We start from the raw sequence: 22,847 nt of genomic DNA, 5'->3' as shown, positions 1-22,847 counted from the left end.
CCAGTTAGGCCAAACAATGCTTCCATCACGATGGAGCATAAAGGTGGTATTTATGTGAGGCATTCGATATAAACAGGGATCCGGACATGCAAACAACCAAAGCCAAAATAAAAAATAAAAAAATAAAAGATGGACGACGCCATGCTATTATCTATCATTAAATGTATACTGTCTTCTTTTCTCCTTCATATTACTTACCTGTTATTAACCCAAGAAACTGGGGTCAGCAACAAGTGTGTTCTCTTCTGTATCCAGGAGTCCAAAATTTGAGTATGTATGACAGTCCTTCCTCTCATACCCAAAGCAAGTCCATCATGTCTCAGGTCTACAGAAATTCATGGCTAGTTTTTAAATATCCCAGAGTCTATATAGTACCCACCCTCTACCTGAGCTTAGCTTTGCTGTAATGGCTCCTGGTAAGGACTCTGACTTGGGTCCCGTACTTTCCAGTATACTGAAACACTTCATGTCTTTCATGGTAGCAGCTGGATCACCCTTTTAGTACTGAGGGTCGACGTTTGATGAGGTCACGATTCTCACTATTCTCCTTCTAACCAAACGCAGCCTGCTATGCCTTCTCCTCCAGGATCTGGCTCCTGCTTCTGCTTCAAACCATCAGCCTCTCAACTCGCTCCCTAATATTACCTGCTCTTCTGCACTCTACATTTCTACTTCAGAGAATCCTTGATGGTCAGGGACCTGCATCATCTCATGCTACATCATGTTTCCATGTTTCTGTCTAAAGTCCCCTTCCTGTGGACGAACAGCTAGAAGATCTCTAGCCTTTCTATGGTTGACGCTGTTCCTTGTCCCCAAAGTCAGCAATATTGCTCTTCCCGTCGCAGCTAACCATGCTTGGTATGCTCCCTGTCTCCCAGCAATCATTTGGCTTTCTAAATCCTCAGTTAAAATTGGACAAGGCAGTGAAATCAGCTTATCCAACATGTAAAATTATTACTGACTGACCAGCTGGAAAGTGGAAGTGTGCTCTTTAATCCCAGTAAGCATGGGGTTTTCCCCTTTTGTAAAAATGGAGATGGATGCATGTGTGTTGGGATTGGGTGGAATGTATTTTTTAAAACTTTGGATTATGTATCACAGTCTTAAGTGCCATAGTCTATGGTGGCTTCCTAAAGAGTGTGCTAGGTTAACAGAAGGGGAAGAAGGGAGATGGAACCAAGTATATTCTGTCCACACATTTTCTACAACTCTAAAATTGTCTCCAAAATTTTTATTTAAAAGGTAGATTTTTTTCTCCATCTTTATTAAATTGGGTATTTCTTATTTACATTTCAATTGTTATTCCCTTTCCCGGTTTCGGGCCAACATTCCCTAACCCTCCCCGTCACCTTCTATGGGTGTTCCCTCCCGCCCTCCCCCATTGCTGCCTCCCCCAACAATCACGTTCACTGGGGTTCAGTCTTAGCAGGACCCAGGGCTTCCCCTTCCACTGGTGCTCTTACTAGGCTATTCATTGCTACCTATGAGGTTGGAGTCCAGGGTCAGTCCATGTATAGTCTTTAGGTAGTGGCTTAGTCCCTAGAAGCTCTGGTTGCTTGGCATTGTTGTACATATGGGGTCTCGAGCCCCTCCAAGCTCTTTCAGTTAAAAGGTAGATTTTGACATTGAGAAATAACCCTCCTTTCTGCGTTGTACAAGCATCCTACGAGAGCTGTTTCTTATATTCCTATATGACTTCACCTTACAAATAATAGAGGAATCTTCAGAGATAGCAGAGAGGTTTATAACAGTTGCTGTTGTACAGGGCTGAAGTTTGACTCCCAGGTCCCACAGTGGCTTAAACCCTCTGAGTCTCCAGCTTCAGGGAGTTCAACCCTCTTTTCTTGTCTCTACAGACACAGTATTCATATAGTAACGAGCATACATGCGAGCGAAATATTCACACACATAAAGATTATAAAATCATCCAGATATTTTAAAAACAGTATTTATAAATTGTACAGATTCTTTGCATTTATAGGAATTTTGCACTCATGAATGTCTATGGTCTATTTTGTATGTGTGTGTGGAGGCGTCTGTATGTGTGTGTGTTTAAGCAGTAAACAAGCAAAGTCCTAAAGCACCATAATTTATGGCCCCTGGAGCTGTCAAAAATGAATAAAAATACATAATCAACAAGACAAAGAATAAATAAACAAACAAACAAAAAAAAACCCCAACTAAAACCCATTGCTCTCTTTTTCAGTGGAGATACTTGTTAATGTAAAAAATATATGTTTTTAGGTATGCATATATTATTTTTATGTGTGCATATATGTACATAGTTTTTGCATGTGTGTTTGTATGTGCATATTTATCTGTATCTCCCCTTTGCACCCTGGGAAGCAGTGCGGACTAGGTAGGGTGGCCATGTTCCTGGAAAAGGTCTTCCATCTATCCAGAGGAGCGAGCTCAGCATGCCCTGAAGAGAATATTCCAGAGCATTTGTCTTCTTTGACAGGTCAAGTCTATCCTTGTCAAATATCAGATTTTTGCTAATAATCTACGTATATGTACTTGACATTAAATAAAATGGCATCGCATCTGATCGTTGAAGAGTGGCATGTCCTGATTTCTTCTTTTCATGCGTATACAGAAGAGGAGCGATCTGTCTCCTCTTGTCATTTCTAGGGCAGATCAGGAATTCTTGCCGAATCTGTAGCCTTTGGTGTGTCTGGTTAATGCAATTGTCTCTCCTTTACAGACTCCTAAAAAGGCAATTACCACATGCTACTCAGCACTATCAGAATATCCAGAGCTACAGCATTGTTTTTTTGTGGTGGTTGTTTGTTTGTTTGTTTGTTTGTAGGCTAGTGTTGACTGTGAACAAGAAGGAAAAGAAAGTCTGCAGTGTATTCAACAGGAATACTTGGCACAGAGCTAATTCAGAAAGTCCAGTGAAGGAGTATGAATCACGGAGAGTAGAAACGGCCAACTAAACTTCAGGAGGATGTAGAGAGCATTTCTTTTCTACAGTTGGTCCTATTCACACCTCACGCCACCATGACCACCACACTGTAACCTCCTAAGGGATTCTACACCTACCCATCAATCAATCAGTACACCAGGAAGGGGTTCCCAGTGAGAAGGATTGCCAGACGTTTGTTGGTACCTACAGATCATCAGGGTTTCACAGCTGGCAGGAGGAGACCGGGGGAGCGTCTGTGCATTTTACTTTTGTGTGTACATCACAAACACTTGAGAAAAAATAGCTTAAAGAACCAAGGGGGCATCTTGGCTCACTGTATTTGAGGATTCAGGCCCTGGCCCATGCACTTGGGCAGAACTAAAATGAGCTGGGAAGCAAAAGTGCAAGGCACTGGGGTCTGGGCTAGATAACACCCCTGCTCCCTTCTTCAACTGGACTCTGAGTCCTGAGGTTTCCATGACTTCTCAAAATAGTGCCACCAGCTGGGGACCAGGTATTCAACATGTGAGTCTGCCCTGTGCTGGGGAACATCCCATATCCAAATCCTAACAGGAAGGATGCTTTTGACATCACCTGGGAAGAAGCCAAAAATACAGCTCAACATTCTACCACGCACACAAACGTGCTTGTCCCTCACAAAATACCACATATATCAACTAAGCCAAGGTGGACAGTCACCATAACCGAATGATAATATTCTGATCACTGGTGGAGTCAGGTCACTGTGCGGGCTGGGAATAGCCACTGACCTGTGTAATTAGAAAAGGCCATACAGGTAATTCTAATGTAAACATGACCTTCCACCTTATAGCTCAGAGCAAGTTTTCAAAGGACAAAGCTGTAAATGATCATTAGGTACTGACTGCTCAGCTTTCCCAGGCCTATTAACACAGCCTGGTATACGGCTCACACGGAACTCATCTTCAGGTAAGTTCCTTTGGGCTAAACTAACTTGAAGAGCAAACAGACTGTCCTCTTCTCTAAGTACAGGACCCTAAGGGCAGACTTGACTCTTCGTCGCCATGAGTTCATTCTAAAAGGATTTATTTCTTGCCTCCATGTCTTTGCTTCTGGTTGAATGCTTTCACTAAAGGTACTGATCTTCCTCACCCAGCTTTTCGCCACCAAGACCCAGGATATCCCAACAGGAGGTACCTTTACATACCCACAGTATCTATGCTTAACAGTCAAAACCCTAAATCAGGGGATTTGATTTCAGTAGAATGTCAGACAAGTCAGCTGGTGGAATACTTGACGGTTATGGTATTTGACCCTACGATGTTCCCTGAAGCAATGGATGTTTCTGAAGGAGGGTGAGTTGGATATTGGGGTTTCTATTGCCATAGTGTTAGATAATAATTAGTGCATTCTACCCTAAGCAAGTGTTTAATAGGCCTTCATTGAATAGATGAGAAGATAAGAGGAGGCTTTTGGGTGGAATAACTTTCTGGAGTTCCAGATTTAATCTTGTTCGGCTTTCCAGAATTTCTCTCTGCAGTTTTCAGTGAAAACTCCCAATGTTTCACCGTCTCCTTCCTGGGGCACCCATTTCCCCTCCTGCTGACCACAACCTCATGCATACTTGCTTCCAGGAGACAAGTAGGCGGTCTGCACAACTCAAGTTACCGAAAGATGGCAAGCACTCCAGCCAGTCAGGTATATAGGAGACCTTTCCCCAAAACTGTAATGGCAGAGCTTACCACACACCCCTGGTCAAAAATAACAAACAGGCAGTCAAAGGTAGCCTGCCAAGACCATAAATTCTTCTCTTCGGGAAACTAGTAGAGTGAAAACTCCCTAGAATTTACAAAAGTAATCCCAAAGAAGACTTGTAGAACTGGGGGAGATGAAGCCTGAAGGCTTCCATTCGTAGGACTAGGACACTAATCTGGCCATAAAACTCACAACCTGTCCTACCTGTGAGAAGTGCTGGGGTAATGTTGGTGCATGCTGTGGTTTGCCCTGAAGTTATCTGTATTTTGATGCTAATTCCACTGCCCCAAGGACAGCTGCCTAGTCCTGTACTCAGGAATCAGGTGACTTCACTAGAACCTTCTCCCCATTGAATTTGTAAAGTACAGGTGAGGGGCAGGTACAGGATAGAAGGAGGCCTGTCATTGGAGGAGAAGGAAGGATGGGCGGGAGAGAAGTTTGAAGGAAGAGGAGGAGACTAGAAGAGAAAAGAAGAGACAGGAGAGAGAGAGGAAAGGGTGAGAAGCCATGGCAGGTGATGTTAAGATTCTGCTCTGTGTATTTGCAGGTTGTTATTAATGTTCCTAAGGGATGGATGGTACCGGGCTTTGTATGTTTAAGTGGGCAATTATATCTTACCAATTGGATCTAAGATTATTGTGTTGTGTGTTCTTTTATGTGAGGGTTTGAGTGTAGGAAAGTGTGCGGCTGGGATGTGTTTCCGCCCAGATATCTAGCAGATATCTTGGGGCACTGGGGTGTGGACAATGATACTTCTTTTATTTTTATATTTTTACAACAACAGGTGCACACCTTGTGGCAGTGGCTAACCAAAGACTGATGGAACCTGAAGGCCAGGCCATGAAAGGAAGCCCACACCTGATGGTGTGGAAAGGAAGCAAAGGCCAACGACCAAGGAGCAAACTGAACATGACTGAAAAAAAAAAAAACCATGAATGAAATAACTGCTAATGTTATTCTGCTACACTCATAGATCCATGTCTAGCCCAGTTGCTGGCATCATCTTGCACAGGCTTTTGAAACTTCATAAGCCTCTCCTCCTTCTGCAATGCCTCCTCCTCCAAGGATAGACCTCCTAATGTTTCTTCAACAGTTCAACAAATAGGGGATTACGGATGCAAATATATGAGACTATGGGGGCCATTCTCATCACACCATCACATTTACCCTCTTCCTTTTTTTCCTGATTCACTCACGGGTAAAAGGAGAAGCTAGAGAAATATACTGATAAAGATAATAATACTTTTTCTCAGAATTGTAAGAGGCCACTGAATGTAGGGTCTATGAAAACATTTTCCAAGAGAGGGCAACTATCTATCAAGTTGCCTTGGTAATCCACATCTTCTGAAATGGTAGAGTGTGAAAGCCCAGCATCCGGGAACTGTGATAATATCATAGATACCTGAGATGTTAGGAGAATCACAGAGTTGCATCCTGAAGTACTATTCCCATTGAGAGAGTGAGAAGCTGAAGTAAATAGGCACGGGCAAGCTGGGCCTCCAGGCAGCTCTCAGGAGTATCCTGCTCTGACACAGAGATGCCTGCCGTGCCAAAGAAAAGAAAATTCTCCATCTCTTCTACCTATGTAGCCCCTATTCCCAAGCTTCCTACTCCCATCTCAGTTGGGATAATTTGGAATCTTTCATTACTCAAGGAGGGTGGGGAATGTCTCTTCTAATATCAAGGGCCTCTGTCATCCTGAGTTTTTACAGTGTCTGCCTTCCTATGATGACGACAAAGTGACTCTGATCTGAGTGACATCAGCAGCCAACTCTGAAAGGTGCCCACTCTACTTCAGATGCTTCACACTAAGGAAACAAGGTAGATGGACTTGGGTTATACCCTGTTACGGTATGGTTATGGTGGACTGTGACTAATAAAGTCCTAGTTCTAGGAAGGTACCTCTGGGGAGGTGGTACGGCATGTAAGATGTAGAGCCTGGCCTTTAGGTAATGAGGAAGGACCATGCTCTTGGATGGCTGTTCTTTTTTTCCCTAGAAGACCCATTAGGAAAACCAGAGGATGACCATCACGGTTCCTTCCTTAGAAGGCACCTAGACGGGAGATGTCCTTATTGCTTAACCTGGACTGCATAGGTAGAAGCTTCTAATAGCCACACTGGAACATCTCATCCAGCATGTATTACAGCTTCCCCACAGCAGTACAGATAAAGCTTCTCTCAATGAATCTCCTACCTTAGTCTACCATTGTGATAAGAACACGGCCATAGCGACTTTTACAAAGGAAAACATGTAATTTGGGTGGGCTTATGTTTCAGAGGTTTAGTGTGTTAATGTCATAGCGGAAGTATGGTGGCACATGGGCAGACACTGTACTGAACACTTGAATGAGCCCGGAGATCTACACCTGTATCAGCAGGCAGCAGGAAGAGAGAGAGACTCTGGGCTTGGCATGAGCATTGAAAACCTTAAATCCCATTCCCGTTGACACACTTCCTCCAACAAGGCCACGCCTCCTAATAGTGCCACTTCCTATGAGCCTAAGGGGACCATTTTCATTCAAATTACAGTACCTCCCTTAATCTAACTGCAGAGGCCTTGTGCAATTACATTGGAAGTGCACAAAAGGCTGGGAGGAGATAAAGTTACAATGGTCCTCTCACCCTCTCTTTCTAAAGGGTTATGTTAGCAGGGGAACCAAGCCCAATACTGATGGAGCCTTATGAGCAGACAAAGCTGATCTAAGGAAGATGGCAGCTATTTGGCTCAGCTATTCTACAACTCAGGTAGTCCCTTATGATGATGAAAACCCAGCAAGCAAACCCTGACACTAATACCTTATGAAGCTTACTATCTCCATTTTGTCCTAAGAAAACAGAGGTTTAGCAAGCCAAACAATGCAAAAAATTATAAAGAGAGCAGGAGGATGCCAAACAACTCCAATAAAAAGCCTCATTTACCCTACATTATTACCCTGGGGATGGGCATTTGAAATGGGAAAGGGAGGGGGCAGGGAGAAAAGGCATATCTCCAACCAGAACTTCTTTCTAAGACTCAAAGACTGTCTTTGGGATGTTTTAGGTCAGACACTACCTCCTATGCTTTCAAAGAAGCCATCCAATCAGCGGAAACCAATTAGAGTTGAGAGATCCTGGCAATGCAGGGACATGGTTCCCTGCACTATTCCAGGACTCCAGGGCACACTAGACTCTTACCACAGGGGGATATGGAGGTAGGAACTATCCTCACTCCTTGGCTGGGCCACACAGGAAGAAACTCTAAGGCCTACATAGACAGAGGCTCCTGACAGTTGGGGAACACTCAGGCCTGCACAGAGAGAGACTCCCAACAGTCAGAGTGTGATAGAATGATATGCGATCCTGCCGGAGATACGAACCATTTCTTGGAGTCTGTCCTGCTTGTCTGACGGTCTCTTAAGTTATTAGAGTTAGCGGGTAACAGCGCTGATGTTCAAGTAGCCATTATTTTATTTAACAGTGGTCCCAAATTGCAAGAGAAATAATCCTGGCAGTAAGAGCATCCCAAAGAGAAGCTATAGGGCTGAAGGCCTAACTGAAAACGGAAAGCATGGTGCGATTATGGACAGAAGATGGTATCGTTCAGAATATTGATTATAGTGTGTTATTATTATAGTGTCTTTTGTTATTGTTCTCTTTGTTGAGCGTATGGATTGAACCTTTTCACTGATATGTATGTGTATGACAAAGCATAGATTATAGGACTTGGGACTAGCTACATTTTTTTTTTGCCATCTACTAGAGAGCCTAAATGCCCGGTGGCTACAGATTCTCGTGGGGGAATCTGTACTACTGGTTTCCTGCCTCACCTTTTTATAAGGTCCCCATATTCAGCTAAATACATTCTTTTCAATTCTGAAAACCCAAGCATCCAACTAGAATGCTGACACGTCTTTTAATGAACTCATCTCTTAATAAACCTGAGGCTGACACATAACCTCCAGATACTTCCTATCCTTCCTGCCTCATCCCTTTGAATGGCCCCCGAATCTGTTCTGCGTTATCTACCTTCCATGTACCAAACCTTTACTGAGGACCTCCCATATGCCACACACTGGTATGGGACACACCAGGAATATGGCATCTGTTCCTGGTCTCTTCGTGCTTATTTAAGTGTGCACAAGACAAGAACTGAGCGGCAGAACATCCTATATAGTTAGGGCACTCGGACGTGCAGCAATGGCTGGATGGGGCAGGGCAGTCACCTGCTGTGTAGTTACTCACCAGATGAAAAGGCGCTGAGTGAAATTGGAAACTGAGACTGAGAATTGGGGAGAGGGACAGGAATGGAACTCGGGCATGGGTAGTGGAGGGGCATCTCTAGGACATGCCACAGACCTGAGATGGGACAAGCTCCAGAAAGTCTATGAAGGTGACTCTAGCTGAGACTCCTAGCAGTGGAGAAAACAGCCGCCTCCCAGCCAGGCAGGACTCCCAGCGGGGGGATAAGGAGACCAACCCACTTGTAAAACATTTAACCCAAGATCTGTCCTGCCCACAAGAAGTGCAGGGACAAACATGGAGCAGAAATTGAGTGAACGGCCAACTAATACTTGAGACCCATCCTATGGGCAAGAACCAGTAGTCCCTGACACTATCAATGATTCTGTTATGCTTGCAGACAGGAGCCTGTCATAACTGTCCTCTGAGAGGCTCTATCCAGCAGCTGACCAAAACAGTTGCAGAGACCCACAGTCAAACATTAGACAGAGCTCTAGGAGTCTTGTGGAATAGATAAGACTATTGGGAGGAAGGATTGATAGACCAGGGAGAAGGACCCCCTAAGAAGAGCAACAGAGTCAAGTAACTTGGACCAATGGGGGCTCCCAGAGAATGAACTACCAACACGGACTGGACCTAAAACCCCCAACCCTGCACATATGCATCAGATGTACACCTTGGACTTCATGCAGGTCCCCCAACAACTAGAGCAGGTACTGCCCCTTACTATGTTACCTGTCTCTGGATCCTGTTCCCCTTGTCAGGCCTCAGGCCTCGGTGGGAGATGTGCCTGGCCTTGTAGTGACTTGATAGGCCAGGCTGGGTTGGTACGCTGGGGGTACCAATATATATTAATTGGAAAGAGGAAAGAAAATAATTTTGTCCTCAAGAAGGGGGGGGCGATCTGTGAAAATGAAAAGCAAGGCAGGAGAGAAGAGAGGAAAAAGGGAGTGAGTACTAGGCTGAGAAGAAATAAGAGAATGAAACAAAGGGAAAAATGAAGGGGGGGAGGAAATGTAAAAAGGAAGAGAAGGGGAAGGCAGTGAAGAAGGATGGAAGCAGGTAAGAGTGGGGAGGGAGGAGAAGAGATGGGGTGGGGAGGGACAGAGGCAAATTGTCCATCACCTGACTCCCAGGCATCTCAGGAAAATAACAAGGAAAAGGACATAGACGGGACGGAAGCAAGCTACCCATTACTGAATAATGTGTAGGGCAGAGCCATTATAAGACGTAACTAACAAAAGCAAGCCTTTGGGGCAATTATTAAGGCATCACATTCTCACTTTTATGGGGCAAATCAAAACAAAACAAAACCAAAAAGGAAACCAACAAGAACAATACGGTTCTAAGGCTAAAACAGTATCTCTGATGTCTAAGAAAAAGCACAGTCACATCAAAGCTAAGGAGAGAATAATAAAAACCTTTCCAACGATACTGCTAGGGACACGATTCTTGCCGCTGCTCCGGTGACATGCACCTCTGCTGACCTGCTCTGAACACCATAAATATCTAAGTGACTCACAGCGCCAGCTTCTGCTTCCACATTGGGAAGAGAATAGGAGGGTATCAAGTGCAGAGAGGAGTGAAGGTTGCAAAAGACCGTAAGAATTCTCCAAGGAATATGTAACAAACTCCAAGGTAGACATTAAAAACAAACAAACGAAGGCTAGTGTGGTGGTGCACATTTGTAATCCCAGGTCTTCACATTCAAAGCCTTTGATATTTTCTATTATTTGATATAAAGATATATAAATATGATTTATTATATTATATATATTATTTGATATGCATCAAGCATATATATCAAATACATATCAACTACATGATACACACACATACACACACAAAGATACACACAGACAACATATCAAGACCTTATGCCAAACCCCATTCCTCCCAAACCAAGAAGCTTTGGAAACTGGGTAGGAGCCCTATTGATTTTTGAGGTCACAAAAATAAATTAGAAAGAAATGTTTCAGGCTCATAGCTAGACTGTATGACTGATGAACAAGAACAATCTTCCCTGCTGAATTCCAGCTTCTGTACTGACTGTCACACAGTTGGTGGCAGGCTACAGGTGTCATTGTAAAGTCTGTCCCTTTGAGAATTTATACATTTTTTAATGGTTCTATTTTTCTTTGCTGCAGCAAAGCCGTCTCTACAGCTTAAGGAGCATTGAAGCCTGATGCTCCAGTGTAGGGGAATGCCAGGGCCTGCGGAAGTGGGAGGGAGTAGGTGAGTGGGCACCCTTATAGAAGCAGGGGGAGGTGGCATGGGATAGGGGGTTTCCAGAGGGCAAACCAGGAAAGCAGATAACATTTGAAATGTAAACAAAAAAAATAATAAAGAAAAGAAAAAAATCCAAGAAAAAAAATAGGAGCATCAAAGCCAATGCGAAATGAGAGGAAATGGAGAGGGGCAGCTTTAATCAAGAGATCCTGGCAGACAAGGTGTTGCATGGCTGTCCTGAAACCTCCAATTTGATTCCTTTTATATCAGCTAAAGAGAAAAATCAATGCCACCTTTCAAATGGGTAACTAGACTTCTAGGAAGAAGACAAATGGCAAGGTACAATGTTTTCTGAGGATCCGAGAGATACCTGGATCACTGAGTCGCTCAAACCTTAACCCACCACTTCAGGACACATCCGTATTTTCTGCCTACTCTTGCACAGATGGGGTTGTGAGCAGTTAATAACCCCCAGGCTTACCCTGCTGAGAAGCAGGCCACCAGCAGGGACTTGAAACTTGGTCTCATTCTTTCCTATGTTCTTCCTGTCCCACCAGTCCCATCCGGGGCCAGGCAGTGAGAGAGCCGGGCAAGATAAGACAAGTAGATTTGAGAGACACTGGAAGAAAGCTCCTTCGAGGCGCCTGACTAGAAAGAAGCTTAAAAGTTCCCCAAATGTCCTTTCCGAAGTAAGACTTCCAGGGTCTTTTGTGTTACGTGTATCTGACATTTTATATTTAAACCTAGTCCTGGCCCAAGGGTTCCATGGACAAGCTGTGAAGGAATGGGACACATGCAGATCAATGATGCTCCCCGGTATCCCGCTTGCCTTGGCTCTGGCAGGAATCCTTAGGGAGAGCTTAGAATGGAGGGAATAGCACATGTTATCTCATGCGTATCTCACAAGGATCGCATTAGCATCACCCCTACTTCATTTAGAGTCAGAGAAGTCAGGGAACCCCTGTAACAAAACATCGTTGACTGGATCACCCATAAATAGATTTATTACAGTTCCTGAAGCTTGAAAAGTCCCCAAACTAGGCACACTGGGACCTGGGAAGCATTAGTCCCCTGCTCCAGGGACAGGGCCTTCTAATTGTGTCACTGCATAGTAAGAGAGGTGGACAAACTCAACTGGGTCTCTTCCAGCTGGGCATGAGTCCCCTGCTGTTAAATTCCGTCAATGAATCAGTTCTGACTGTCCTCTTTTGCCTCTTTCTACTAAGACAAGGGAGACTAAGGTTTAACACATAAATACGTAAAAACGCAACAGTTACTGGTGTCTATCAGCATGGCCTTCACTTTTCTCCCCACAAAGAGTCCAGGCGTACAACTCCTGAGTCCACAGCTGCTTCCCCCGCTCAGATGATAGGCACGGTCTGCAGTCACGGGCACCGCTTGGATTTTTGTGAATCTACTCACTGCCATCTGTGACTCGGAGTCTCTTTTACAGCTCTGTATTCATTCAGGAGCTGGGTGCCGGCATCACTATGTCTCTTACCTGAATGAACAGGCTTACCTATACCAGAGTTCTGTCCTTGGGCATCTCCGGAGACAGCACCGTCTACACAATGCTGTGTCTTACTCCCCATCTCAGGTGAGCAAAGGATTTAAGGTAGACTGAGATAGAATCTCAGTTCTGCACCTCGGTTCTCAGCCCTTGGGTTAAACATTAGAGTTCAGCGTGCGTCCTCTCCCAGATGGCTAAGATGGGGACATTAGCAGTAATCACTTCATGCAAGGCTGTGAGGCATGCGTTTACCTGTGGACCGCTTCCTAAATGCTAAGCACAAGGCAAACGTGGACGATGTGAGTGGCTCACAAGAACAGCAATGGAATCGCGCTCGGGCTCAGTTTACTGAACTTGGAAATGCATAAAACGTCTACCTTGGTTTCAGGAAGAGTTGACAATATTCAACTTCCCTTTGCTTCATAAACATTCATCTCTTGGCCCACCTCGTTGCTTCTCCATGCTAATGTCCAGTTGGCCATCTCGAGTTTATCAGGTCTTACAACAAAGACTGACCTTTCCTCTGACCTCTGTTATGCCACCCAGGGTAATCCATGAAACCACACTAGTCCAGCCACCTGGGATCATCTCCTACCTTATCGTCTGTAATTTCAGGATGACTCAATGTCTAGAATGTGTTGTAAATCGGAAGCTTCTAGCTTTCCACATGCTCTACCCAAGTTGAAGCTCATGTCATTGCCTACTAGGATGACTGGAAGTCCGCTAAATATTTTTCTTGCTTCCTTCTGGTCACCCAAGCATGGCAAGGATGAGCCATTACAAACGGAAGGCAGACCAAGTCACACCTCTGACAGAGTCTGCCAACAGATCCCCAAATTGATAAAAGGGAACATTGCATCGTCCTCCACAGGCCCCAAAGTGTTACCGGCCCTTTTCTGGGTCACTCCATTCTGAGGTTGACCTCTTCCCTACCTACTCACAGCAGTTTGTGCCTGAAGCCCCTTGTGCTCAGGAAGTGGCCTATGCCCCCCTCTAGGCACACCCACTTGCTCACTTGTTCTGCCTACATCTCAGGTATTTGTCACTTTTCTGTGATAACCCTCATTACCACCCTGCTGCACATTAACCGCCCGCTTTCACAGGAGTCCATTCCTCCTTCTGTCCATTACTTCTGTCAAAGTAAGGAGCCTGGGTCCTTATATTCTGACAACATTTCCAACTGTCAAAGGTATCTGGCATCTGGAATAATATATTATCAAATGGGAGGGTCAAGGTTTTTTCCATCATCACTCTACTACTTAGTTTGAGATTGCACATATTTGGTTTATAGAACTTAAAACCCCACCTCGCAGTGGCCAGGCAGTAGAGAGAGCCAGGCAGGGGCTGGAGCAGGGTGAATCTTTCCAAACTGTCCTTTCAGTAACTGAATTCCCCAACAAAGACACGCCTCTTGTAGTCTCTACCACCTCCCCAACCAGTACTACCGCCTGGGGAAGGCTTTGGCATGTGATTCTGTGGGAGATGGTAGGTAGGTGTAACAAATGCAGCATCTGATCAAGTTGCTAACCACAAGGGGCTCTATTATTTATGCCCTCAGAAGATCTTCCTGTAACTGCTGCAGTCCGATCCTACTAAGGATCTAAAAACCTGCCGGTGGCTGATAGAAGCTGGGTGAGGGTGCAGTCTGTTTATATGGATAGGAAGCGACCTGATATAGAGAAGCAGAAGTCGAGATATATGGACAGTTCCCAAAGGTCAGAGCTGAGGTAAGGACTGAGCCTTTAGCTGACTTTTGTGGGATAAAGTTAAATAGCCAGATTTTCTACAGCATCAGCAATGTTGACCACTCTTGTGCTTTGTCTCAAAAGAGAGCCATGGAGGATCTGTACCTGTTCTTCAACGGACAGAGCTGGACATGGCCAGTCAATATGCTTGTAGTGAATAGAGTTAAGCGCTATTGCCTTGATGAGATGGGAATTTTTCCTTTGTACCAGAGCATTCTGCTTCTCCGGGGGTGGGGGTTCAGGGGTGGGGTTCTGGTGTGGGAGGTGGGGGGGTTGAAGATTTTTTTTTCTTGCTCACAACCTTCCTTAGTTCTAACTTAGAAGGACAAAAAGCACAAAGACATTGATGTATGGGGAACAGAAAAGTTTACCTATTTTATTTTTACCTCTGCATTTCCTTAGGAAAAAAATGTGGAGAGGGCACAGAGAAAACCTCGTATTTTATACTCTGTACAAGTGACAAGTAAAGATGCAGTGGAGTCTGGCCTATCCGGAGGCTCTGTGAAAGCAGGTACCTTGTTCTCAGCTGCATCGGGACAGTGCTTCTCAGCCCATGGGCTGTGACCCCCTGGTGGTCAAATGGCCCTTTCGCAGGGGTCTCGTATCAGATAGGAAGTAGGAAAGAAAATAATTTTATGCTCGTAGGGTACCGTAATATGACAAATTGTATCACAGTGTATTAGGAAGTTTGATAACCGCCTCTTTAGTAAATGGTGGTACCTTGACACAAATCCTTCAGTCTATACGAGTGCCCTGCCTTCAAGTAATGCCAGAGTAACGGTTGCACAAAGCCTGAGGGAAGGGCCAATCTAATTATACTTGGTTGGCTTAAGGCTCACTCCACGACACGGAGCCCATACCTGGTGCTGCCTGGTTGTCCAAGAATAGACAGATCAGGGACTGAGGGTAAAATCTTTCTTTCTTTTTTCTTTTTTTCGGAGCTGGGGACCGAACCCAAGGCCTTGCGCTTGCTAGGCAAGCGCTCTACCACTGAGCTAAATCCCCAACCCCCTGAGGGTAAAATCTAACACAACTGTTCGATAGGAGAGCACAGCATTCCATTCTGCTGTATTACATCAGGGGCTGACTCAGCCATCGTCAGAGAAGCTTCCTCCCGTAGCAGACGGGAACAAATACAGAGAGACCCATAGCCAGACACCACGCAGAGAACGAGAGGTCTTAGAAGTTGAGTCCTAAATGGGATGTCTCTATCCAATTCCTACCCTCGGGTCTCAGGAAAAAACTGCAGAAGAGGAGGGGGAAGGAAGGTAAGAGCCAGAGAAGAGGGACGGAAGACACCAAGGAAACAAGGGCCATGAACTCACGGAGCCTGAGGCAGCCTGCACACAGCCTGCTCAGGGGCTTCAGCAGACTGAGTCCCAGAGCTGAGAGGAGAAGTGGACGCTACCCCCGTGGATAACCAGGTGCAAGTGAAAATTTTGCTCTCTTGATGGCACTGCACTGGGGTGACAATCTACTCTTAAGGGGAGGTAGCATGGCAGCACTAGATGGCCAACAGAAAACAAACTCAATGGAGGCTCCTTCCCTTACAATGCTGTATCAGGGTGTGGGGCAGGTGGACTTGTGCCACCAGACAGAAGAGCTGGTAAGGGGGAGCAAGCCTACATCCTGGGAAATCTCAGAACTGAGAACAGTCGGTGTGTGGCCAGCTCCCTTCTTAGCTCTACGTGTTCTGGAACAGTGTAACCACTATTCCCCATCGGGAGGGCCATGATAATCAGTCACGTAGGGACAACACCGGAAGTCCTTCCCCATCAAATTAACGCATCCCTAACATCACAGACTGAGCCACTGGAAAGCATTTCCCCCTGGGGCCCACCCTACCCTCGAAATGTTTATAAGGTCCCTATCAACATAGAATGAAGCACATGAGTTATTTCACCAAGAATCAACTGAGAATGGCTGTTTTACTGAGCTGTAATACTCTGAGGAAGAGCTTTCTTTCCCGAAGCATTCATTGTTGTACCTTGATCCAACCAAACAAGCTGGGTGCCACTGCTTGACTGCAGCCACTTCCTGCTTGGTAGGTCTGACTTTGGCTCCTAGCTGCCTGTTGCTGCTGCCTGCTTGCCTAGCAGCTCCCCCAAGCTGTGGTTCTCTGCCACTTGCTGCTGGCCACTACCACTGCTGCCACTGGCATTGGCTATGCAAGGTAGTGGGAAAAACCACAGCGACATGCCCTGCAAGGAAGCTGGAACACTTTGGCCATTCTGGTCAGACCAGAGTCCCACAGAACCTTTCATTCTGGCCACATCAGAGATCCTGGGGATGTAACCCTTCTGGTTCCTCAGGAAAAGACACCTTGAGACCCCTATCATGGACTGCATTCTGCATCCTCTGAGTAGCAGTAACACCCCCAACAGCAAGGCAGACAAGCAGCCTGACATCAGGGCTTTCCTTTATTGGTTTATGTTTTTATATTCTTTTATTTATTATTGTGGAATTCACTTTTGTGTTTTTATGAAATTACTGAGTATGTAAACAAATGGGTTTCTGCAGCTATATTTGTGTGTGTATGTGTGTGTGTGCACCTATTTTTGTTCTTTGCTTTCTATATGTTTGTATCATCCTATTATAATGTGTTAGTTTTTTTTATCTTACTGTATTATTTTTATTTTATTATCTTTACAAGCCTGCTTTTCCCCTCCATCTTTATTAAATTGGGTATCTCTTATTTACATTTCAAATGTTATTCCCTTTCCCGGTTTCCAGGCCAACATCCCCCTAACCCTCCCCTTCCCCTTCTCCATGGGTGTTCCCCTCCCCCCACCCCTACCGCCATCCCCCCAAGAATCCCGTTCACAAGCCTGCTTTTTAATAGACACAGAAAGGAGGTGGACCCAGAGAGAAGAGCAGGTGGAAAAAATTGATAGGAACAGAGGGAGGAGAAACTGTAGTCAGAATATATTATATCAAAAGAAAATCTAGTTTTAATAACAGGAAAAATAAGTTTCAAAATATACACACAAATATTTATCAACACTTTATCATGTGCATAAAAAACCATAGCTGATTATTTACTGACTATGCAGTCACCTAAAATGGGCTGTCCTATGAACATGCATCCAATCTTCAATCACTAAAGAAATAGAACTTTCAGTTTTACTCTTACTTTTCTGAAATTATAATAGAGTTGACTTCCACACTTGTGCTTTCTTATTAATATTCTCCATAAACTCACATCCTTCCTCAGATGTAAAACGCTGGGTGGGGTACAGCTAACTGGCCGAATGCTTGCCTGGGACATGCAAGGTTCTACATTAAAAATAAAAACACTGACTGAGGTGATGGCTCAGGGAATTAAAGTGCTTGGCCTGAAAGCTTGGCCACCTGAGTTTAACCTCTGCCATTCAAAGTGGAAGGAGAGAACTGACTGCCAAAATTTGTACTTAGATCCACATGTACTCTACGGCACATGCATCTGTGAAAACATGAAGTCACATCGATATACAAAGACACTCAGACAGACAGACATAGACACAGGCACAGGTGTGCACACACACACACACCACACACACACACACACACACACACACACACACACACACACACACACACACACACACAGACTGGTAATAAATAAAATAAAATTGTAAACACCAGCACGGTTGGTTTGCTAGTTCCTACCTTTGAACTTATGGAACACAGCCCAGAGCTCTGCGATGTCTGTTGCAAAGGTAATGTCGGTGTCTAGGACAATGACTCTCTCCAGGTTGGCAGGTAGGGTCTTGGTCAGTACCAGCTTCATCAGGCCATAAATCCCAGAGTAATGTTTGTTGGGAATCCAGGACACTTCAGACTAGACAGGACAGAACGGAGAAGGAGAGTGAGTTTGTAAAAGAAGAAAAGGGGGGAAAAGTTAGCAAATGGGTTCTTTGCTTTTATTATAAACTGTGGTGAGACAGAATACGATCCAATAAAAATTTGTTAAATAAATCAATGAACGCTCGTTAAAGATCTGTTCATTTAGTTCCAACATATCAGGTTTTTCTGGGAATAAAAGTGCATTTAAATGAAGGGAGGCCTAAAATATTGGTTGTGAAACAATTAAGTACAAATTCTATGCTGAAATCTTAAAGACTGGCTTTATTACTATTAGCAAAGTTACATGAACCCACTGAAGAAAATAAATATGTGGAAAAAAGGAGAAAGAAAACAGCTCAGCACCTCATGGTATTTCTTCAATTCATGAAACTTATGTGCCACTAAGGATACCTCAATGTATTTTTCTTGTTTATGCTTTTCTCTATTTTAATATTATAACAGACTAAATTGGTATGAATGCCTCCTTACTGAATAGGAGGACATGGTCAGAATCTGTATAATGTTGGTCAATGGAAGATAGACCTATGTCAATTATCTCAGGGTTGCTGGGCTCACATGACAGAAAGGGCACGACCAACGTTGTATAGCATTAGCTGCAAGGTACAAATTTTCATGGTACTTGTAGCCATAGTGCTGGCCTGAAAATTAGACACAGCTTTGATAAAGTTCTCATCTGCACAGGTCATTTGTGATGACCATTGTGAGAGAAAAAGCAAAGAACATTTTGTGGAGGGGGTCTTCATGTGACCCATGGTCCACATTGTACTTTCAACACATTAACAATTACAATACAACTTCAATACAATACAATACAATGAGAATGGAGCCAGGACCTTAGAAATCCAAACAATATTCATCTCCTTTGTCCTTCTAAGTCAGTTTAGAACACACTGGTCTTAAGAGTTGAGCATAGGTGGCTCTCACATATAATCATAGAACCTGGGAGGCAGAGGCTTGAAGACCACTAATGGACAAAGTCCTGTCTGGGCTACCAAGTGAGAGACCCGTCTCAATGCTACTCACAATAGCTAGAAGATTGAAGCAATCTAAAGATCTGTTGACTAACAGATGGCTAATGGAAGTATAGCGCACATATCCACATTCAGCTATAAAGAAAAATTACAACATTTGAAGGTAAATGAATGGAACTAGAAAAATATATAGTAAATTAGTAGCCCAAACCCTGTAAACAAACGTCACAATGCTCTTTGACATCTGAAGCTCCTACAAGTCCTCAGAGGTGACTGTATAACCTGGAACAACAGCAGAACCCAGAAACGGAAAAAGAGACCAGGGTGTAAAGAGAGAGTGAGAGAGGAATGGCAAGGTGCAATGGATTTTAAGGAGGAAATGGGAAAAAAATAGAAAGAAGGATTTACATTAGGGAGATCCGTGCAAAAGGGGAAGGAGAACATACATACATGTATGTAGTTTAAATGCAAATTTTTTTTTCTGGGCTGATAATGCTTCCTCCAATAGCCATAGGCTAACAAAAACCCCAACACCAAGTATGAGGAGATCCCATTTGTGCTCTCTGACCAAAAAGTTCAAGAAACTCCCAAAACATTACATACAGGCTACTTTTCTTGTTCTTGATTGCTCCCCAGCGATAGACAGTAAGTGTGTATTGCTAAAGATATAGAACCTGGAGTATCTGAGCTAGATCTAACCTGAAAGCTTATTCCCATAGGTCCAGTCTTAATTAACTCAAGCTACCAAAGAGGTGAAGGAGCCTAGAGTGACGACGCCTATGAAGGACAAAAACTATCAGCAATTTTGTATGACTAAGAGTGTAATTGTGGCATGAATATCTTGGTGACAACAAATAACTCACTATTCGAGACTTAAGGCTCACGCAACGAGGAGGAAATTGTACCTGATATTGGAAAACTAACTAAATACCTGGTTAGTGAGGCCATGGTTCCTGGAGAGCACCTAAACTACTCTACTAAACTCGCAAAATTCCTAACTGCATTCTAAATATTCATCCGTATACTCACAGATAAGTGTAGCTCTCACTCTTCGAACAGAGGGAGACCATTACCGAAAACCAGGACTTTTCAAACTACAGAGAAAATTATTTTTTACGGCACCCATCACCAACTGATTCAACTACAACACAACTTCTGCACCTAAACCTCAGGGTACATTGTGGAATGGTAGTGGAAAGACTGTAAGCGCTAACGGACCGGGAAGGCTACAGTGACATTGCATCTATGAGTGTCAGGGAAGCCACACCATGAAGTCTCCATGACATGGCTGTCTAAAGAATACATCAAAAACAACACGAATAGAAATGCCAACACGGAAGGGGGAAATGCTATGGGCACCCGACGTTAGACAGAGAGCTACAGGCATCTAAGAAAGTCTGAAAACAGTGAAAAACACACACACACCACCACACCAAGTGACTAATAGTCAGTCCTGAAATCATATATGCATAAGCAACATTATACAGACTGAACAGGTATATGTGTGATATGTATTTGTGTGTGTGTATGTATGTATATATATATATGTATATATACGTATATATATGGTGTTATAGAAATGTACAAACACATATTTGCATATACATATATGCATGTATATGTACAAATATGTATATGTACACATACATATGTAATACTAATTAAAAGAGGCTATGGATTTGAGAAAGACCAAGGGGCTATATATGAAAGGTGTTGGAGGAATGAAAGGGAAGAGAAATTATATAACTATATTGTAATTTGAAAAAATAATAAATTTTAAATCTAATAGTAGGAATGTGTTTCCACAGAAATTTCACCGCAGTGCAATAAAATTAAATGGACAGCTGGAAGTGTCCGTATACTCATCAGCAAAGGAAGGCAGGCAGCTTGGTTTGGGAAGGACACAAAGCAATGCCAGCATAGGGATTCTGCATATGGTATTAGGAGGGTAAAGGGTGCCCAAGGAGAAGGATAAGAAACCACTCATGTGGGAGCTCCTAGGACTTACTGTATCTCTCAAACCCACTCTGTCTATAATTCCTTAATGTTTGTAGAGCATATGAAAACATCAGTCTTGATATTCTTGGTTCTTAGGTTTGCCTTGCCCTCTGCTTAAAACACAAGAGCCACGGCCATGAAAAAAGAAGACTCCCAGAACTCAACAACATGTGCCCATTTCACGAGGAAGACCAGCCTCCGTGTTTATAATATGTCGTCTTTTACTCGGGCGGGACGGAAGAGAGAAAGAAAACCAACAACACAGGAATTCAAGCCTGGATTCCACAAACAGAAGCTATTTAATCGAAGCCTATGATCCCTTCTCGGTAAAATGGAGATGGTCCCAGATTCATGTAAAAATTAAGGGAGATAGAGGGTGACTCACACTGCTAGGGTACTTGTCAAGCATACAGAAGGCCCTGGGTTTGATGACCGGCACCAAAATAAACAGGGAGCTCCAATTAGTTTCTGACACACAGAGGACGCACGGCAATTACGAATTTCCATCCTCTTTCTGATTCAGTCCCCTCAGAACAAGTACTCACCAAGCTATTCTTCATGAATATGCACATATGTAGGAGGGAGTTCACACGCATTCACCTTGTGGGAGCCGGAGCTCGACCTCAGGTATAATTCTTCCAGGCACTGTTTACCTTGTTGTTGAAGCAGGGATTATCACAACCTTGATTTTTTCCAATTAGGCGAGGCTGGTTTTTAGTGAAGCTCAGGGATCTATACCCCCTCCATCTCACCCAGCACTGAAATTTCAAAGAAGCACCAAGGTGTCTGGGTTTTCAGTTGTAGTTTCTGAGCAACTGCCACATGCCCAACTGCTCACAGGGCAAGCAATTTGGCAACTGAATGAACTCCCCAATTTCATGTCTCTCCACTCATACTGCGTTAAGGGGCAGGAAGCCTGTCATATATAACAACATAAACCCTTGGTCTGTTAGCATTGGCTGCACCTGCATTCAAGATCCATTATCATCATTTAATTGCCATTCCTGGCTTCTCTGACCTTCTTCTATTGAGAAAATATACTTCCTTCTAAAAATTCACTTCATGGGTAGAAACAGACATCGCACTCAAACTATGAACTTGGGAAGAAAAGGTTACTTTCAAAAGGACTAATTTTGCAATGTTTGCAGAATTAAAGGCAGTCATTGTTACTCAGTGAAGGTCAAGGAAGGTAAGAATGTTCTCACCTTGCAATATGCAGTGCCAGGCCAGCAGTTGTTACCATTCAGAAAAGATAGCCACACAGTGTTAGGCTGCTTCGATCTAGAAGTAACCTCCAATTGAGGGGAACATCATACGTGTGGCAAATCACAAGACTGGATCTGAACACACATCACATTCTTTCCATCCTCTAGTCCTCCCAGCACCTAATAGGCATCACTCAGGGCAAACCAGTGGGCACCTAATGAAGAGCTTATGGGGACAAGGAGAAGGGAAAGGATGATGGACATATATGCCTACCAGTATTAGCATAGCCATAGTGTTAATAGTGGACAGAAATTAAATACTGGTCAGTAGAATACCTTAGAGATGATAGAGGAAAAAGGCAAGCTTGGGTCAGGTGAATAGGGAGCAGTACATGACAGTGACCATCCAATACCTCCAACTACACCAGACACAAGTATGATATAAACCAGCTATTAGAATCTGTTGTGGGAGGGGCTGAGAC

At 43.9% G+C, this 22,847-nt stretch overlaps 1 protein-coding gene across 1 annotated transcript in view; it reads right to left on the bottom strand.

Moving 5' to 3' along the window:
- The window catches only part of Large1 (LARGE xylosyl- and glucuronyltransferase 1), a 243,338-nt gene that overhangs the window by 162,178 nt on the left and 58,313 nt on the right, over positions 1-22,847 (bottom strand). Inside the window, 1 exon segment of the mRNA XM_032887950.1 lies at positions 17,994-18,165. Coding sequence (XP_032743841.1) covers positions 17,994-18,165 — 172 coding nt within the window.

The sequence above is a fragment of the Rattus rattus genome, chromosome 17 (genome assembly GCF_011064425.1).
Source record: "Rattus rattus isolate New Zealand chromosome 17, Rrattus_CSIRO_v1, whole genome shotgun sequence".
Lineage (NCBI taxonomy): Eukaryota > Metazoa > Chordata > Mammalia > Rodentia > Muridae > Rattus > Rattus rattus.
The sequence above is the reverse complement of the archived record's forward strand: the minus strand, read 5'-3'. Positions and strand labels throughout refer to the sequence as shown.